Source organism: Diadema antillarum, unplaced genomic scaffold (assembly GCF_040938485.1).
Source record: "Diadema antillarum isolate AM-2024a unplaced genomic scaffold, OU_Dant_1.0 seq00000778_RagTag, whole genome shotgun sequence".
In the NCBI taxonomy this organism is placed as follows: domain Eukaryota; kingdom Metazoa; phylum Echinodermata; class Echinoidea; order Diadematoida; family Diadematidae; genus Diadema; species Diadema antillarum.
This window is the reverse complement of record NW_027271666.1, coordinates 414,622-436,692: the sequence shown is the minus strand read 5'-3', so window position 1 is coordinate 436,692 and position 22,071 is coordinate 414,622. Positions and strand designations below refer to the sequence as shown.

General features: G+C 36.5%; 1 protein-coding gene across 1 annotated transcript in view; it reads left to right on the top strand.

The window, feature by feature from the left end:
• LOC139738999 (uncharacterized) overlaps positions 1–22,071 on the top strand; it is a 72,448-nt gene that overhangs the window by 33,998 nt on the left and 16,379 nt on the right. Inside the window, exon 7 of the mRNA XM_071649615.1 lies at positions 3,197–3,460. Within this exon, the coding sequence (XP_071505716.1) occupies positions 3,197–3,460 (264 nt within the window). The remainder of the gene's footprint in view (positions 1–3,196; positions 3,461–22,071) is intronic.

The window sequence follows — 22,071 nt, the reverse complement described above, 5'->3', positions numbered from 1 at the left end:
GCAAGTGTCAAATAACTTTTTCAGCTCTGCTTAGTTATTCTTAGTTGAAGCTGTCTGTAATGTTGAAAAACCGAGTTCCGATATTTTTTGTTTCCCCGTACAGCATCTCCGCCAAATGATGCTCTACAGGTTGAGTTCCAAGAGTCGGGAAATTTCAGGGAAGTTGGTGGTCACGTTGATTTGACTATATCCTGTGACATAGCCTCTCATACTCGACCATTCCCGCCTATTGACAGTTACGTCATCAAGAGAGATAGTCAAACATTGTCGACTTCCAACTCGTTCACCCTATCTCCTCGACCGGATAGCTGCACGAATATCACGTGTATTGGTGAAAATGACATCGGGTCGGCAACATCTGTTAGAACCTACTGTCCCAGAAGTAAGACCTTTTCGTTTCGTCGTAAATCATATTAAATGAAATTCTACCTATTCATGGTGCCTTATGTGTTAATAGATATATTTGAAGATGTTTAATGTATGTACATGAACTGTGTCCTAATGTGCTTAGCTGCGGCTATGAAAGGCACACACGTAGCAAGCAATGTTTGAGTTATGCATGGGGATACACAGGTATTGGTGCAAAAATGTCAATGTATTTACAAAGGAATATAATACATGTATGACAAAAGGAAAGGATAAACCTACGTGTTGCAACATTACAGTTTTGAATGTTTATCATGGCTGTTCATATCTCCTCACTTCATGAAATATCTGCCATTTCAGATTCTACTATCCAGTCCCGGACGTCTTGTGCAATTACCCCCTGGGCAATTACCCCGGACCCTTCCCCTGGCCCTAATCCTGATCCTAGTCCTGAACGTAATCTGAACCCTAACGCAAAATCCTAACCCTAAACCTAACCCTTAACCTAACCCTAACCCTAATACTTACTCTAACTTTACCACGAACCAGTATTTAGCAGGGGGGGGGGGGGGGTAATTGCCCGGATACGTGAAGTCCAAACCTTAAAGGATTGGTACAGTATTGGTGGAGATGATGATTGGTCTGTTGATTTTCTTTGTGAGATACCAAGAAACCACTTTTGAAATGGTGCAGAGCATACCATTCTAAGATGAATTCAAAGTTTATTTGATGAAAATCGGTTTTGGAATGGCTGGGACATCCAAAAACAAAGAAGATCAAACCAATTGTAAAGAAAGGTGGGTCCTACCTTTTATTAGGCTCACTCTGTTTTCTATATATCTCAGACACTTCAAAATCAACTTCCATCAACTAAACGCTGCAGTCCTCTTGGAATTACATGCTCTTTCACATTTAATAAGAGATTTCTCCTTATCGCCCCAAAATGTTTGAAACCTAAACTTAGGTCTCGATCAAAACTACACAAATTCTTTGATGCCCCTCTTGACGTACATATTTGTTGTTTTGTTTTGTTTTGTATTAATTTTGTTTCGAAGCGTGTGCTTTTTCTGATAATTATGACGTTATGATAGCTCTCCTTCAAAATGGTTAAGATTTTATTTCTTCTTTATAACATTCCTCTGCTAAGAAACGATCCCTGTAAGGACTTCGTACACATGGTGTTACAGCAAACCTCTCTCCTCATTTACTTCACCATGCAAACCTAAGCAATACATAACTGTAAAATTCGTTGGTAGATCCTCCTCGTGATCAGATCATCAACATCGAGTTCGACGAAAGTTTGGATGACAATGGTCGAGGTATTGTCAACATTTCCTGTCACGTGACCGACATCGACCAACCCTACCCAGCTCTCGAAAGGTACGAGATCAAAGTTGGAAGTGTGACAGTGTCAAACTCGAGCTCGTCATCATTCATGGTATCGCCAAGCCCTCCAGGCTGCACGGACATCACGTGTATTGGAATGAATGAACTTGGTTCGACATCTACCGTGAATGAATTTTGTCAAACAGGTAAGTTTTATTGATCAAGTCTTGTTTTTATTGACCAGGGTATAAAGCCTCTAATGCTACAAATGACGAGATTAGCTTTAAGCAGAAAGGAAAATAGAATAAACATCGAGAATACATATGAACCACATGTAAACATATTCTTAAAGCTTCATTAGCATTATTTGGTGTCATGATTATGTATATCAACATCATTGTATATTGTATTCAGTGAGAATAGTTTCCCATTAACGATCATTTAAAGATAACCTTTTAGCTTTCATATTTACACCTAAGGACGATAGTGTTAATATGCCATTGTCTTTGATTTAGAACAGAATTTTTGACCGATACTGCAGATATTCTTACCCCCTTAACTTTACAAGGGTAATGTGTGTAGATTATCCCTTTAATTCCCGTATAAGGTATATGACATAAAAGTATTCAACACTTTATGTACTCAACAATTACACCTTACATAGCTTTCTTGAGGAATGCGAGATGTCCGCAACTGTATTATGTTTTAAACAAAGTTTGATACCAATGTCAAATTAAAGCTGTCACAGTGTATAAGTGTATTTTGATGCCAGGTGTTTGTATGTATTTCTCATGTTTAAAACGTTATGGTATGGTACCACTAACAGATATAGATAATAGTATATGATGTTTGTTTGAATTTCTTCATGATATCCAATTCAGATCCTCCCAGGGAAGACATCATAACTCTGCAGATTGAAGAGCAGATAGTCGCAAGCGAGGTTAACCTTGTGATCACGTGTCACATCGAACCACGTGACCAACCCACACCTCCAATTAACTCATACGAGATCTCCGTTGACGGCGAGACGATTTCATCGTCAAGTGTCACGTCTGCGATTGTGGAATCTCGTCCTAACAAGTGTATCAACATCATGTGTGAAGGAAGGAATAGACGTGGATCAACGCGTTCAACGGATTTGTACTGTTTTAGAGGTAAATCCAGAAATTCTATTTCTAAGATGGTTGTTTCTCTGCTTGATTGCTTGTTTCCAAAAATAATTAGTGTAAGAATGTACTATATCATTCTACTATAGATATAGATAATTTCGATCTCAAATAATGACACGGGATGCTCGTCTAAGGACGTTACACCAGCACGTGATATTCTACAAACATTTGAAGGAATTAAATGCCTGTGAAGTTCAGTGTACCTAAATTCCTGAAAAAATAGATTTCGTACCTGCGTTTTGTTTTGTCTTTTAATTGTTTGATAAGTGTTTTGTTATCGTCTCACCTTCGCATTACATGTTTACCTTCATCCTTATACGTATATTGGATGATAGATGACATAATCGATGTTCAGTTCAACGAGCGCGTGGGAGAGAACAACGGGAAAATCTACACAGTGGTCTGTCATATCGACGAGGTGTACCAGCCGACACCAGGTATCCACACCTTCCTCATCACAGCCGATAACGTCACTCTCTCATCCTCCCGCTCGCCGTCGACTGCCTTCACTCCTCGGGCCGATGGAGGCACAGAAGTCTCCTGTACGGGACAGAATGATTTTGGCTCCACCACTGCTACCAAGACCTTCTGCCCGTCAGGTAAGCTGTAGTATAACCCGGAAGCATATTATTTAAACAGGAATCATTTAAATCAAAGCTGTCTACAATATTTACCAATATGTTTCATATTTTGATTCACAAGTACATTTCAAATGAGATCCTCTCATTGTTATCTTGATATGTTCTTTATAATCCTGCAGTGGGAATGCAATAGTAATAGTGATCACCGCGTGAGTATCATCCTATCAGCATCAAAGTAAAAGAGATATTTGGGTAATATATTAATATTTCGAGATTCATCAAGATCGTTTTTGTTTTTTACTTTGCTTTCGAGAAAATATACACACCATAGGAAGTGCATAGCTGGTAAAGCAATGTAAAGGAAAACAAACACATGCATTAATCTAAAAACTAGACTTTCCCCACTACTTTAAATATTTTTACGACAAACACACACACACGTTCACACATTCACACCCACACTAATAAACACGCATGCGCGTGAATAAAGCATTTTTCAATGAAGAGATGTTGAATAATTGGCAGTTCTCAAAAATATTCACAGATTAAAAACATTTTCCATGCGTATTATGTTGTTCGGTTTTTGCGCAAACGTCGTGGCCTTCAAGGGCGTTCTTGATCGATGGACACTTAATCTCTAACGAATGGGAAGCGAGGGAAAAATCATACGATATCATATCAAATGAAGTTAAATTTTCAGGAAAATCAAAGTAGGGATGATGGATGTAATCGAAAACGACTTTTCAATTGCACTCAACTTTTAGAACGGTTCGATTCTGTCAGCCTCGTACTCGTCTCCATTATAAACATTCCTTTCATGAGGTTTTATCATTTTGAGTATGCCATGAAACGGTAGAATATTGAATGACCGTTTATATACAAAAGGGCTCCTTCATCAGATATTCTTACTCTACCTTTACCATTATTATCCACACGGTAATCAAGTTAATGAACCCGCACATTTTGCCTGCGATTGAGAACCTTTTACATTTATCAACGTAGCATATTCCGAAATCTTGTTCAATACTGTATTCCGGACTAGTGAGCATTTGTGTCATTGTCTTTCATAAATTCGTAAAAGCTGTGGAAATAATAGCAGAATTTCAGCGTCAAGGAGCTCTGCAACGATCGTCGACAACTTACGCTCTTCTTGTGGTCGTGTTCTTCCTTTCCGTAATCGTCTGCGTCGCTTACGTCAACAGAAGAAGAACATTCTTCCCCCCGGACGAGGTATTTAAAAGATGATCAGACTACATGCCACAAGAAAGCACCAACACCCTTCAACTTGCACTTCACGAGAGTAAAAAAAAAATCGTGTTTAAAGTGTTGATCTGCAACTTGTTTTCAAGGCGTAAATATTATACATTATAATATACGCGTCTCCACACCTAGAGCTTGAATGAAAACATAACAGTTTGGTCGTTAAGGTTTAAATGATTTAATTTCATATGTGTAATATATTTCTTCTTTTTGAGTGTGTGCCATTATGTAAATGCGGTCCAGTACAAAATCTTAAGTACAACATGAAGGCATATATATATGTATATATACATATATTATTTTTTTTAATTTAGTGAAGGTGGCTTACATCGTAATTCATATAACGAGGGGTCTTACGCCAGTATAGTGAGCATTGTAAATCGTTATATACAGTGTAGTGTATGGACTTACAGTGATATTACACAATAGCTTGCACCTATAGATTTTACAGTAATGAATGAATAATGTACATTCCCGCCTGAAATTGATTGGTCTTCAAATTCGTTCTTTTCAGGTGCAGAGTCTCGACCAGTAAACGGATTCATCATCGACTTATGGAATACTCATTTTCCTTTTGAGAGGATGATTCATTTTCGCCTCCTATATTAATGTGACACTTGATAATCGAATATAGATTTGATCAAGTTACTGTATCATTACAAAAAAACTTTGGCCATTCTAGTTGATCACATGTTCATAAAATGCACGAGTGTGCCGTTTCCTGACTTTTTTTCACTTCTGCCAGCGTTGTCAGACATTCAAGCAATCATCAAATTATCGAATTCATGCAAAAGGTTTTAGGAAGTTGTTTATCTTATCAAATGCGAGCAAAAGAAGAAGAAAAAAGCAAGTCACGACCTTTAAAAAAAATATCATGTACAGTGTAGTCAAATTTATTTTCCATGATCAGATCTGCCATTAGATGTAAAACGGCATTTCAAGTAATTAAAATACAATGTTACAAAATATTGTTTTTACTTTCCTATTCAAATCTCCCATTTGATTCCAATAATTATGTCAATTTGTCCGATGTGTTCATACAGTATCCTTGCAACTACAACGAGTTCTGGTTTGTTTGAACGTTTGTCCCAAACTACAAATCGTATTTTCGAGTGCAAATTGTACATATTCACAAATAAATTACCTTTTCCGTTTTAATAGTATGCAACCTCGATATCTCGAATATACATGAATTAATTCGTTATTCTATGACGGTATTATCCCAGTATTATACTTTGAACACTTCAAGGTTGCTACTTTCAAAGGAAAAATCTGGCCTTTTTTTATCTGACTTTTGTTATCTCAAGATGTTAGCAAACGGATTTATTTGCTCAGTTCTTTCGTTTTTCTCAGTTATAAGTCTAGTTGCAATGAACGTTAAATTATCGGATATTCCAGCATTCAATTGAAGCAGGGAGGTGAAATCATCTTTTCATCTCTCTCATTAAAGCGATCGTTTGTTGTGTTGGTTTTGTTTTGCCACTTGGCTTATTACTGAATACTCCTTAAACCAGTTAATGTTCAAACAACATTGCAATATTACGTATATTTCTACTTTATTATGGTAAGTTTTTTAACATAGGAAACCTTCCATCTCTAGTAACAATAAAATCATGGTATTTTGAAACAAATGATTGCCCTGTCATTAACGCCAATCATCAAGAAAATAAAGCCGGTTTATTCACACAAAGAGCCTCCCGTTACTTTCATGCGTTTTAAAGTGTCTATTGTGTGAGGATATTGGAGGTAAGACTGTCATTGTAATACCCCCTCCCTATTGTTCTACGAGTAAGATTGTGATTGAGAGGAAAGAGTGCATTAAGAAAAGAGAAACATGAGAATACATTGTGAGAATTATATTCACACAGCTGTGTACGAAATTCCAGTGTAGATGAAATGTCGGTTCACAAAGTTATTGAACGTGATAATCCGAGGTGATCGAGAAATGCAATAGATATTTTGCAGAAGTAAAGACGAATATCTAATGCAATTAGATATGTGTGTGAGAGAATGAACAGGTGAAATAAAGAATACTAATATGACCAAGGCACAGAGAGAGTGAGAGAGAAAGAGAGAGAGAGAGAGAGACACGAGAGGTGGAGTGAGAATAAAAAGGAGACCAGAAGAGCGAATATTCAGGAGGCAAAAACAATAAAGTGAAAATCGAATATTCAGAATACATTGCACACAAAACGTAAAACAATCATTATCGTTGTTATCATGATAATTTTTTTCGTAAAACATCACATCAGTTTCTATTTTTTTTTGAAAAATCCTCTCCTGTGCTTCCGCAATGGATAAACTCTCTGCTTTTTAGCAAGTCGTTTAGTGCCAACAAGTCAAGCAACCTGTCATGCCAGCCTGTTCTTTAGCTCTTCCTTTCCTTACTGTCTGTGTGATGAATCAGACAAATTTCACGAGCATGTTTACTACAAGTAATTTCAATACAGCAGATTCTCTCTTCGTCCTTTCAAAAAAGTAGACATAATGAGACATTCACTGTTCTTTGTGTCGAATGGTAATAAAAACAATATTTAATCCCTGAAAACGTGAAAAACAAAGAAAGAAAGAAACAAACAAACAAACACTGTTGTAACTACGAATTCGATTCATGCGGTGGATCACAATAAATTAACTCTGTAATCACGTACACGTACAATGTAGACTGAACCGGCTGCCTTTCGGGGTGTTTACGTGTTTGCAGGCATTATGATATAAGACATTAGATCATTTAAAAAGGGGGACGGCCTGGTTCTGTAATGCTAATTTGCTTGAAAATAAGAAGTTTATGGCAGTTTTATACCTTACGAAGTAATTATAGTTACACCCCAAACACATGATTATGGATACATGACTAATCGAGGTGATTATATTTAGATAATGTGTATCACATTTGTTTCAAATTGGAAGGTTTAACTTACACCTGTTTGAACTTTTCGTATATACATTTAACTGTTTGTATAATTATATATATATATATATATATATATATATATATATGTTTATATATATATATATATATATATGTTTATATTTTTATGGACGTACTTTTTATGCAAATACTGGTCCACTTTTCTTAGATAGTAACATTTAAAAAAGAGATGATTTATATTTAATGAATTTAGGAATTCTGATGTATAATTTCAATAATAATTGTGTTTCGCCTGAAGTTTTGGAGTTTTTATGAAAAAAATAAAGAAAAAAATAGATATCCAACACGACAGAGTGATATGTTCCATATACCGAAAACTAGATTACGAAGACCGTAGAATACTTTTATTTACAATTGCCCTAAATGTTGGGTTTCTTCAGATAGTGAAATACAACGAACTCCCGATTGGTATTCATTCAAACGTAAGCTTAAAAATAAACATCTTTTCCAATACTCTGGTGATAATATGAATTAATATGATTTAGCAGATGATTTGAAATTATAAATACTGATAAAGATTATGCGGCATGATTGCAGAACAGGTCCACATGGTTTCATTTTTAATTCTTTTCTTTCATATTTGTGTGTGTGTGTGTGTGTGTGTGTGTGTGTGTGCACGCTTATCCAAGTGCACTTGCGTGCGTGCAGAGTGTGTGTGTAAGTGTAACAGCCTGTGTTTGACTTTCTTTCCGGGAACCTACTCTCACAAGTATCCTTCTGCTTCTATGTAGGTTCCCACCACACCCAATTCTATTTATCCGTCATGAATGTATTACTACTTGAGAATGATTTCAATTGATTTTGTGTCATGTTAATCTTATTTGTATATACTGAAAATATAGGTGGAAACTTTATATACAGTATGTGTTATATATATATATATATATATATATATATATATATATGTATATATATATATATGTATATATATATATATATATATATATATATATTTACAGGATAAACAGGATATTGATATATTTGTAAATTCTGTCTTCTGAAATTACCTCATGTATATAACTGTTGATTTTCCTAGACATTTACATGCAAAGAATTTTGTGAGGGATTGTAGCCCCAAATCTCATTTATTGGTGGGCGACTCGCCTACCTTTTCCTCGGAACGTTTTGCAATTAAAGTGGAACAACTCGAATATATTCAAATAGTAAGATGAAAGTTCTAAACACATGAAAATAGGGAAATAATAAAATTGATGTTTAGGTGTCTTAAGCGTTTCCTCGCGGTGGCGGATCACGTAGTTCAGATATTCGGTAAAGACGGATAATAAATTTGAATGCATGACGAACGTGTGATTATTCAAAATGCAGCTTGATATATCACCCGGTCACTGGGAGACGAAATATAACTGCATAACGACTAGTTGTGCATTTGGAGTGTAAAAAGGGTGAACCAGTGTTCGAATGAATAAAGCATGAGATATGATATATTGCCTGAATAGTATGCCACTGCTATTTAGCAGTCCTGTAAAACACAACGAATGTACAAAATATATTACGAATGAACTATTCACTTCGATTTAATTACCTCTTCTTATAATTCATTCTATTTTGATTTAGAGCTTCCATCAGAAGGTGTGATAACCATCAAGTTTCACGATCAATCAGATCCTGACATAGAGCCTGGTCTTATCATTGAGTGTCACGTGACTCCTTACGACCAATCATCTCCACCCATCGCAATATATGAGATAACCGTTGATGGCGTCCAGCTCTCCAGATCGTCTTCACCTCAATCTCGTCTTTCTCCTCTTCCCCGCTGGTGTGTGGACGTGTCGTGTAAAGGAAGCAACGGACTCAGAAATACAACGTCAGCGTCTATTTACTGTCCAAAACGTAAGTACTCTTTGTCTAATTTCAAGTGCTGTCTATAATTCAGATGAAGATTTCTGTGCAATGTTGTTATTGTTGTTACGTAGAAGGGTGCGTGGAATTACGTCCATAAAACAAAGTGAAAGGAGTGTTTGCATGTACTACAGTACCAGTCTTGAATTCGAAAGGTTATTCCTTAGTCTTTTTTTATTCATTGTTCCATATTCCACATTTACGTACAACGCAACAGTCAATTTGAGACGGAATTAAACATATGCATTAGGACAAAATGATTATGAGGAACCTACTAAAAAGCAAAAGCTTGTAGGATTTAGGCTTCGTGATAATGATAAACGCTACGTACAATCTGCCAATGATGATATATGACGAAACATGCGAGAATACAAAATGTCGAGAATGTAATGAATTTGAAGAATCGACAAAATATAATGTTCATAATTAAACTTCAGGTTCCAATGCGAAATAAAGTAGCAATTCAATCAAACAAACAAAATTACCCCAGCGAGGCATCATTGTGAGTATGCAGAGATATTCCATGTGATCACGATCAAATTAAAAGCAGCATAAAAATAAAACAACAATGGCTTTAAGATTTTGCTTTAAGGAAATAATAGTTCTCTGCTTGCATGGGTTCGCCAGGAAAGCCATTGATATTACTGTCGACGATGGTATGATTTTGTCACACTTTAGTGCAGGTATTAAGTATTTTGATATCATATTACGATCCGAGTATCTCACAAAACTTTCACTTGACTGATCACCATACTTGGATAGATGCACCTGCAGCAGACGCCCTGTCCATCATACTGCAGGAACAACAGGACGCCAATTATCCAGGAGGAAACCTTTTGGTCACGTGTCAACTGAAACCACGTGATCAGCCTTACCCTCCCATCCACACATTCATTATTAAGGTAGACCAGGAGATAGTTTCGTCGTCAGAGGTCCCTTCCTTTACCATAGTACCTCGTCCAGACAGGTGCACTCACGTAACTTGCCTTTGTCAAAATGGAGTTGGCTCTACATCGCTTGAAAAGACATACTGTCCTACAGATGAAGGTAAGGACCGAAACAGCCTTGTTCATATCATTATCATCAACGACTCGAGGAAAATATAAGAATGGAAAAATGAAACATCATTCTGGGTCACCAGTGCATATGTATAGGCCCATTTCTCGGGGAATTTCCTTTAAGTATTATAATATGAGTATAGTGGCATTTGAACTAGGTTTTACCAGTTTTACCACTTCGGTCGTCCCTAAATGAAGTTTGAACTAAGGTATGCCATACAAAAAAAAAAGGCTTTTGGATGCGCAATGCTAGAGTCTACGCAGCTTCTAGTCTGCAGAGTCAACAGAAAATAGCGCTATTAAGCTTACATTAAAATGAAACAAACGAAGTTGAATTTAAAAGTGCGTACAATCCATGTATATGTTAGGACACATTACCGGAATAGTTTTGTATAAAACTGTGACCTCTCCCATTTCAGTTCCCACAGATCTACATGAAATCATTTCCATCGTGACGCACGATCGAGAGAGTGAAAACAAACTGACGATCACGTGTCATACTGACCCGGAAGACATTTTCGACACTTTCGAAATCGTAATCGACGGTGAGGTACTGTCTTCGTCATGGCATCCTACCGTCGTACTATCACCTCGTCCTCACAAGTGCGTTAATGTCATGTGTAACGGAAGCAACGTACACAGCTGGAGTACTTCACTCGATCTGATATGTCCAGGAGGTAATAAGCTTTTGTTTTAACATGAATTTAAATTAAATTAAAAGAGGTTACACATAACTATAAAGGGTCTAGTCACTGACACTATCAACTCTGTTGTTTGGAATGGAGATCTGTCTGAAAATGACATAAAGGTAATACACTCCTAAAATCGCAACATAATTTCAAATTCTACATTGCTATATCGAACTTTCGTTATAACTGAACAACTTAACAATAACAAAATGTATTGTTCATTATCATGGGGAAGTTGATTGCACACTGTAATATTATAATACCTTCATGCACCATGTGTTCCATCCCAACAGGTAATGTATGTCCAGAGATGGAAACTGTAGAAGGAGTGTTACACCAGGAATCCACCACTGCTGCATTGTTAACGATCGCCTTCATCTTATCAGTGGCTGTGTGTGTTGCTGCAGTCGTCAGGCGAAAACAACTCTCTTCCCCCACCGACGTGATTTAGCATCACAATATTAATGGGTCGTGGCGCGAGAAAAGGGCCCTTAGGGCATTAAATACCGAAAATGAGTTTTCACCTCCATATTATTGTGGAAGGAACTCTGACGTATATAGATATGCAAACCTTTTTTTCTGAAATTCCAATCCTAAATGACCCCATCACGACATTAAAAAAAGCATGTTTTGTCCAAATCCTGTCACTTTATGATGAGTCTATGCATGTGCGCGCAGGTACCTAGTTGATCTTTTTTGCGCGTATTGCTTTGTCAAACTTCCGCGCCGTTTTCTGGCGTTTGCGCGCAGCGGAGCTAAGGGCCCTTTTCTCGCGTCACGGCCCAAATATATTTCTATTGGTGATAAAGTAGATTTGATTTGAATCAGATAATAACTGTAATGTATATATCATACGGTTTTAATGACTGTTATTTATGGCACAGTATGATCTTATGTTATTAGTCGTAATCTATTAGTTTTTTTCATAATAGAAATAAACATGTTGTCTTCTCTGTTGTCAATCAATAAAATTCAGAGCACATGATTATCACGTTGATTATACTTCCATTCTCAGGATTCCCTTTATTCATTGGATTGATATTTTTGTAAAACTATGCATACTACCTGTAAATAATTTTCTCTAATTCCGTTTTTGTTGGAAATAAACATAAAATGAAATAAATGAAAAGATATGAAATGAATTGAAGTGATGGAAGGCTCATTCGTTCTATTAAACTTGTGAATTTACAATATTAGCCATACCAAGGAGTGTTTTTGCTAAGCATACAGTAAGCATGTCAATACGTCAGCAATTAACATATATATCTCTGTCTGCCTTTGCAGTTATCAATCACAGACGAGACATTATAATCTAAACTGGTAAGTATGACTGGAGAGACAAGGACTGACCAAGCGGCCAGTAGCACAGCGACTACAGCGGAAGACAGCCTGGAAGAGCCTAACCAAGTATGACGATGTCCCGCAAAAAAGAGCAAAAATGGAACTTTCGAGAGTGTGTGGACAGCATTCACGACAACGTGGTATCAGCTAAGCATCCTTGCAGACCGGCCAGCCAACCATAAAACGTAAAGCTATTCCAGAAAAATTAACACCCAGTTACATCTTCGAAGCACCGTCACAATCAGCCTCAGGCATATTCAATAATTTGTAAATATACGTGCATCTGTAAGTCAATATCACGCTATAAAAGGAGAGCGACAGTTGTCCATTTTGGAGTTGAGTTATTACCATTAATTCATTACTTATCATCATTGCTGGGTAATCGGTTAGGCTATTTTTTTTTTAATCCTAACTCTCATAATAAGCTGAATATGTATGCACATGAATCAGTGGGTGATGTTGAACTGCTGGCACGATGAATATCTTACTTGCACACAGTATCCTCACAAGTCACACCCTTGTAGACAGACACGCACTTGTCTATATGAATACTGTATAGTAAATCAAAAGAGATTACAATAAATGAGGTGAAATGTTGTCAAAGTCCTGATCATGATGAGATTAGTTACACATGATTTAACTTCTTGCAAGCATGTATATTTACACGATCCCCTCAAAGAAAAGCGTTGTACATTATTGATTCATTTATTTATTTCCTAATTTATCACGTTTTACTTTATTGTAAAAATTTGATTTACTACATGCTTACTTGGCCAGCTCCTAATGTTTCTTCAATTCTAGGTTGTTGAAGTAAAAGAAAACAGGAGCAAAAAAGAAACAAACAGACGAACAGAAAATATGAGTCATATAGATATAACTATAATTATATTAATTTGTTTAAAGCTTAGATAAAGGGAGTACGCAAACAGCAGCATGATACTGTTATCGAAAAATACAATTTCAAGAAAGTTTTTGAGCGTCAGTTTATTTCACCTCTACTCCTCAGTTTGCTCTTGAAAGCTTGTCCATTTAAAAGTTAGCCTTATGCAGGTTTTATTAATAATGTCATTACCTTCTTCATCATTGAAAAGTATTAAAGCTTCATATTTTCAATTGTTAATCACAGTCGTTTTCGTATTTCTTGTGTGTTACGCTGTTTTGAGAAAAATTGTTGTATCAGTCAACTCAGCAAAAGACTGACTTTTAATGAAATATCTTTTAACTGATTGATAAACTCTTCTCAAATTGCCTTAATATGGCGTTTTATTTGCAATCACACAAAGATATACATAAAAACGTGTATCACAATAACGTGGTACGTTGTATGTATGTATATATATATATACACATACATGTGTGCGTTCGTGTGTGTGTGTGTGTGTGTGTGTGTGTGTGTACCTTTATTATAATTAGCATATTCTTTTCTTTTTTTTGTTTTTCTGGATTTTATTGATCAGAACAAAACATGGTCCTTTTTTCATAATTATGTAATATGACATGTACATTTTTGACATCACAAAATCAAAAACATTTTTAATAGTATTCAATGACAATAAAATTCCCAGGCGTCGGATCCTTTTTTGGACTATTCTCTCTAACACAAGTTAACATCAATACACTCTTGAATCATATACACAGAGAACGTGGGAAAAATGAAAACATAAACTTTACTGTAAACACTAACTAACAAAAGGCACAAAATTATTATCTTCTTGTAAAAAGAAATGTGTTGCTGTTACACGTTGTCAAATGCACCTCGATATGCAATGCTTATGCCAAAATTAGGGCTACCCAAGAAGTTGGCAGAAGTATTATGCGGTACATAATAACATTGTTACAATATGTGTAAATAATGTGAAGTAATAATGCAGACACTAATACATCTGACCAAAAGAGATTTACACTCCTTACATTGCATTGTTTATTGCGATAATTGTTGTGAAGTTTCATCCTCTGAAAAGAAAAAAACACAAAGTAAAAAAACAAAACAAAACAAAACAAAACAAAACACCAGCGTATTCAACACATTTCAGTATTCACATTCATGAAAACTCTTTGACAATATCACGAAAATGTTTTCATTGCAATTGATTGACAAATTCATGAGTTTGAATAATTTCATGAACTTGAAAAATTACGCAGTACCCGCTGCATGCTATAAGGATTAGACCAACACCTGCTGTCGGGCGAAAGCTCGGTGGTCTAATGGAGATGACGCCTGTCCGGTGATCAGGAGGTCGTAGGTTCGAATCCTGCTCGAGTATGTCCGCCCATGATTTTTATCATGGCTACTACTAAAACACTGATCAATTCAGTGCTTGTTTACGTCGATGTAGGGCAATTTGTCAATCAGTTGCATCTGAATATGTTGTTTATATTTGAACAAAGTGACACATCGAATGTGGGGTATAGCTATCACAGAGGAATATATTTTTAGGTACTGGAAAAAATGAGCTATGATTTGTTGGGAATTCACCAGGAGCTCTTGCCTCAGAGTAAACAATCTATACCAGTATAAAAATTACTGAAGCGTGGCCTATCCGTTGCCGAAGAGGGCATGTTACCAAATCCTGCTTTTGAAATGAGCTTTGCCCCTCTCTTCCTCACACTTCATTTCTTTTTTTCATACAAATTTTGTACTTATTCCTTGTGTTAATATTTGTCTTTTTTATTTTACTATTGTTTTCTTTCACACATTGGATGGATCAGAATTTCACGTTTGCCATACCTAGCGTCAGGACAAAGGGTTTTCCTGCCTCTCCTTCTTCTTACTGTTCTTGTTCTTGTTGTTAGTCTTATTCTAGTTCTTGCGCCTCATCGTTATGCTTCTTGTCTGTTATTGCTTGCAGTGTAATGAAATAAAATGATATGAAGCAAGAGAAGACACACATAAAAAAGTGATTTGAAATTCTGTAATAAAAGAAAAACAAACAAGCAGTCGTTAGATACTTATTTTTGTGTGTTACTTTCACCTTCTGATTTGTCTCTTGGAGGCATATAGGTCAACAAGAATCTAGAGGAGGCCACATGAAATCTGTTAGAACTAAATAATCTCGCATGGAATGATGTGAAGCATATATCTGGACATATTTGTACGACATTGAATGTTAAATTTCCCAACATCCAACGAATTTAAGACGTGTTTGTTTGTGATTAGGGGTTCTAGATTTTTTTCAGCATAAGCGTTTGGTCATTGTGTTCGTGTGCGTGTGTGTGTGTGTGTGTGTGTGTGTGTGTGTGTGTGTGTGTGTGTCGTGTTTGGGCCCTTTCTGTTGTGTGCTACAGTGGCCCTATACTGCTGTTGAAATGTTTGTATGAGATATCGCACATCAATTTTCTCACATGCCATGACATAACATACACTGTGAACATCTCTTATTGCAACGTCAGTGAAGCAAGACGTGATTTGCCGTTTGTGTCATATTTATATTGATTTTAAGACGTAAGTGACCGGTGTCCAATGTCGTGTCGTATAGCAGTGGAGTGTCACAATAACACTAATGAGGAAGTATAGTTCTCGCCTAACTCTTCATAAGCTTGCTTTCCAAACAAATGAAATTATACCATCCAGGATATAATTGTGTCCACTTATCCACTTATCAGTGCATGGGGCCTACGGCTGGGGAAGGTACATGTAGCTGTGGCATAATTTACCTTCTTTAGATTTCTTGCGCGATGCTTTGTTTGCGACCAGCGCAACACGTATCTAGAAATGAATAAAGATGTGACAACTATTCAAAGACTACAGTACTTCCACTTAGGGGGGATGAAATGAGGCTGAAATTTGAGGGAAAGCAATATCTTTTCCTCTTCTCTACATGAAATATCCTGCTTGATTCAACGTAGCTTTTATTTGACTGCTAAAAATTGTGTCTTGTTTGGAGTTGAGACAGAGGAACATTGTAGTATGTTTGAGGTTGATAATAGCCACATTATCGTTAATGGAAATAAATTCGATTTACTGTGGAACAAAGAAATCATTTACTGGTAAATATGTGACCGCCAAGCTAAAGATAAAAAAAGTCGCAAATTCGGATTCTCTGTAATGGAATCTCGAATCAACCCTAAAATTCAAAGTCTCAATTATCAGTGTAAACACTTTTCGGGAGGGTGTGCATTCGTTCCATATTCTAGATGGGTTAGAAAAGCCCATTTGTATTGATTTATATGTCATTTTAACGCTTATAGGGTATTTTCTTTCAGTATCTTCCCCTCCCCTTAAATTCATGACTGGCGGGTTTTTTTTTTCGTTGTTTTTTGAATTAAAGCTCAGATATTATCACTTTTAAGCATAGAGCTTACTCTTTCAAACAATGTAGAAAAGTGGAAACCCATTTTGGCCTACTTTTTGTGGATTTTCAGCTGGGCGGTCAAGTATATTATAGACCAAAAAAAAAAGTAACTAGGGAAAAAATCTGATAATGTAACAATTTACTTTTAAATAAAGAGGTGTATGCGTACAAGCTAAGGCAAGACTCGAAAGTAAGACATTTCCAATGATGGGAACAACATGTTATCGAAGCTGTCCAGCGCCTAGCACATATACTTAATGGCTCAAGAGCTGAAATAACATCTCAGACACAGACATCTACTAACGCAGTTCTATGCTACACAACCGAAGACAGGTGATACTGATAATAAAGAGTACTATATAGGTAGCTTGTCTTGTAGGCGAGGAATCGTTTTGGGACTCAGTTCAGGGAAAGACAGCCCGATACGATGAAGAAATAATGTTTTATTTGATTAAAAAATAAAATGATTTTGAAAAAAGGCATACGTGCGTGATAATCGCAAATGTATGTACTAGAAAGACCGTATGTCACAATGATAAAGTGACAGATTTAGGCTGGATGTAGGGGTGGACCGGTGTATCATACGAATCCATTTATCTTTCATCCATGTATTGTACATTTTATACGTATGTGACAAAGAGAGAGAGAGAGAGAGAGAGAGAGAGAGAGAGAGAGCGCGAGCTAATGATAATATGTATGGAAGATGTATTGACATTTTAAGTGCACCTTCAGTAACTCTTTCATATGTCTGCACTTTAATGCATTGCTTTTATAAAGAGGGCAAATGAGCCGACGAAAATATTTCTGTAAGTCAACTAATTCATGATAGTGTTTACCTGCCAAATAATTATGCCTCAAGACATTTCTTGATTACATTCAATCATCGTCAAGTTAATCTGGACTTAAGTACTCATACATCTTTTCGAAATCACTTTATTCATAGTTCAAATCGGAGGTATGAAATCCTTAACGATTTGCTTTTTATTACATGGTTTTGAGAAAAGTGTTGAGTCTTGACTCACATCTGTCACGTGATTTCGTATGTGTTGATCTTATGAGTGAGATCATTGAAACATTACGCTCTATTTCGGTTTAGTATCTAGTTACAGCTAGTTATCATCTCGTTTTCCCTAAACCGCTAGCTCTCCTCATGATAATACGAGACTTTTCATTTACCCGTTGAGGACGGTTGCTCTTGGTACAACACGCATTTCCCATAAACACTACTTGGCTGAGTATACTCGGGACTCGTCTTCAACGGGATTAAGATCATCATATGGTTATAATTCAAGTTGCACATTTTTCTGTCAAACATTACAAAAGTGGACATGTGAGAAATAAGCTGCAATGTCACGTCTGTAGAGAAATGTGCACACATTATAGTTTCTAGTCGGCCAAAATAGAATTCGTATGGTTAAATTTTAAGATACTTTATTTGTGAAGAAATCGTACTTAAAACCTCCCTGCTTAGAAATAATGGACTTTAGGTCTTCTATTCTTTGCCTAATTATTCAACATTTAAAGCAAAACTATGATAGTACAAGAAACGTGCATAATGCTTAGTTCCTGAGTGTCATCTCCCATAAAAAAAAACCCGACTTAGGGCATCATAATCAGAGTCGTTAGTTACAATTTGATACAATACAATTTATCGCAAGACATGAGATGTGGAATGACCCTTCCTGAATCCATATTAATAGCAGATTTCTAAAGAAAAATATACAAGGTTAAGTCATGTCTTGTAAAATGAATGGTCAGAACTGACATAGGACGGAAGGAAGAGAGCAAGTCCTGAGATCTATTCTTGAATACAAAAGATAAACATGCAATTTTTGACTTCGTCTTGAAAGTTTAAATTCTCTTTGGCATTCTTCTTTTATCTTTTTATTATTTTAAAACATTATTATAAGTGTCCAAACCTATCGTTGGTTTGCATAAGATGTGACGTAATATAGGTCCATTCTATATTCTTGCTCCTGGGGTTGTTATAGGACAATTTTGTAGCAAAGTTCAGTCTGCAAAAATCTTAAAATGATATTGCAGGAGGCAGAATTACCCAGAAGAAGAACAAAAAAGGAAGAAGGAAAAAAGAAGAGGAAGAAGGAGAAGAAGAAGAAGATGATGATGATGAAGAAAAAGAAGAAGAAGAAGAAGAAGAAGGAGAAGAAGTTCGCAGACGTGCCAGCTTAATAGCGACAAATGAGTTTACTCAAATCTATAGAATTTCCGATGGTAAAGGGACAAGATAATGAAATATTATACAATAAATTTCTTTAAAGAAAAAAGTCATACATTCATATTGGATACAATAATTAGAAATTACGATAGAAGACCTCGTGCAATTTTCTTGATTGCAAACATATATTTTTTTTTGTTCTATTTCGCAATGGTTGTCTTGTTTTGAACCATTCTCTTATTACGGTCATGAAAGACATACAAGTAGACACGACCGGCACATACTGCTTGCCCATTTTTGTAGGCGGAGTGATATTTCTATCCGAGGCTGTGCACCGTCCCGCTGCTTCCGTGTTCGTCTTGAGACCGATCTCGATATAAATGATCCAGATATTCACAGGAGGTTGGCACCGAATGCACATGTTCTGACTAATAACATCTTTTCTTGGTAAGAATACGTCATGTGCATCGTAGGAACTAGATAAGCATTGCCTGAATGTACACACTCCCATGATTTGCAATAATACCAATAGAATCTTTTTCTTGGCATCATGTTTTTCTTACGTATGTTATATTTCCGTACTTTTCATGAATATATTTATAAATCACTTCATCACGTATGTATTCAATGTTTTTGCAGATTTGGACACTCAATTGGAGGTGGACATGGCTGTGATTATCATCACGTGTTGGATGTCGCTGTTCTTGGTGCATTCCTGTGGTAAGATAGCCTTCCTTTCAAATGTCTTTTATGATAAGGTGCTTTAGTGTATTAATCACCGTCTCAAAAAGAATACTTGTCATCAATTTAAAAGAGGCACATTACTAAGCATGACCATGACGATATTAGAAAAAGAACACCCCGGTTAACCCTTGTGTTTGTCTCCATTCATATTTGAATAAAACAATTACTAAATAATTTGTTAGTTGATGTATTCTGGCAAATCATACATAGGCTCATTTCTACAAAGTTTCCATTCATGATGGTCTGATAATTAACATAAAAGGAATAAGCCTACAATCCCTTGCTATTTGTTTATATCAATTTGTTTGAATCTTACTCTACAGCCGCCGTGACTTTTACCGTACCAAGTACCCTGACGGCTAACCGCCAAGTCACTGCGCGGTGTACGGAGAGTGGAGTGCTCGAGTCACAGACAGCGAGCTGGTTCTTGGACGGCGTCCAGATCACTGAGGGCGTGGTCACAAACAGCAATCAGGCTCGACAAGACAAAGGATGGGGTTACCAGGGGAATGTTCAATCAACTCGCACTACAGATACATACCGCTCCACTGCTACCCATAAATTTAGGCTGACCGGAAAAAATATAATACCGTTGCGAAATGCAATCTCAGTATGACAATTAGGACAAGATAATACTCATCTGCCGTTATATGCATAGCTCATCTTCTGCAAAGAATATATAACCAGGTAATTTTCTATAGAAAAGGCCTGCCTACTATGATGGATTTCTGCCCACTCAATCTGTCTTACAACTGTAAGGATGGTTAACACCTTGACATATTTTGATTTATTCATTTTTTAATCTTAGGAAACTTAACTATGCCGAGACAGCACCCTTTCTTGATGATAAGAGTAGCAATGCACCAAACAGTGACTACACATGAACAGTTTGGTATATTGGTTAATTTGGTAAAAGATAATTATGTCTGGAAGTGAACTAAACTTATAGATTTCCGGTTATACTTTGAATATAACAATTAAAATACTGATAGACATAAAAGAACAAGTTCATGAATGGGCAATGGCAAAACAGAGAGCAGACATACTGGCTATGCCCTATTACACACCTCTAGACAAACAACCAATGTCAAAAGACTTACTGAACGAGGAAGTCTCATGAGAGACATTGAAGACGGAAGTGACCTTTGTGTCGTAAAGTGCATGTGCCACAGAAAACTCCCCGTATTTCAATCCCTGGGAATGATATCGTTTTAAATGTCCCCAAAACACAGACTCTCAAGTCTTATGAAACTAATCATCAGATTTGAAAGTAACATGGACAATCATTTGGGGAGGAACATGCTGTTTTTCTGGTCATGTTGGTAAAAGCGTTTAGAAACACCTCAGGCAGAAAGTGCAAGCGTTGAATCGACTTCTCTATGTTGTACTAGGAAGGACGGAGTAAAGAGATAAACAAAGAAAGATACAAGGCAATTACCTAAACGACTTAAAGAATACAGTTAAGGTTAAGTACGATGAATCTTTAGCTGCGGCAGACACTCCATTTGCAGAAAACAAGCTTTGGTTTATTTCAAGAAAGCCGGATATTTCTGCCATTCCGCTCCAAACGGAAATGACAATATTTTGGTAGAGGTCGTCGTACTTGGAGTCATTTCTTCACTATTCATGTCAGATCTATTCAGTGTTGATGATGATCGTAAAATAAGTTTGGATGACATCATTTTGAAATACAAATTGTCTATTTATGTTCCCACACCGACGGAAGTGAAGTTTGATACCACATAACGGTGAGACGTAAAAAAAATGCTTCAGTTGCCCGAAAATTGAATACACGTGAATGCGTGATGGTAGTCAAATGAAGAACAGGATTTGAAGAATATCTTGAATATAGAGGTTTTATTCTTTCTCCTAATAGAAAATTGAAAATGTCATCTTTTCCATCCAAATGTTACTTGGCATGCTTTGGGAGTATTGGAAGACGACAACCTGCCCAAATTGGACCATTCTAAGTTGTAGCTGTATAGCATGGCCTTTACACTTACAGATTTTCGACAAGACGAAACTGAAATCCGCTTTTCGTGATATAGGCAAAATGAATAACATTATCTAAGCTTAAAATTACCTGAGCGTTGGCTTCTTAACCAGTACGGATAGATATATCTTAGAAAATAGCTTTAATGTTTCTTCCCATTTGGCTGGTTGATTAATACAGGTTGGAGTGACCCCACTGGATAGCCTGAGACTAACAATGAAGAGTCTTGGATTGTCTTTCATTTGGAGTATTTCCAGTCTGGGATTTGTTTCAGGAATGCTTGT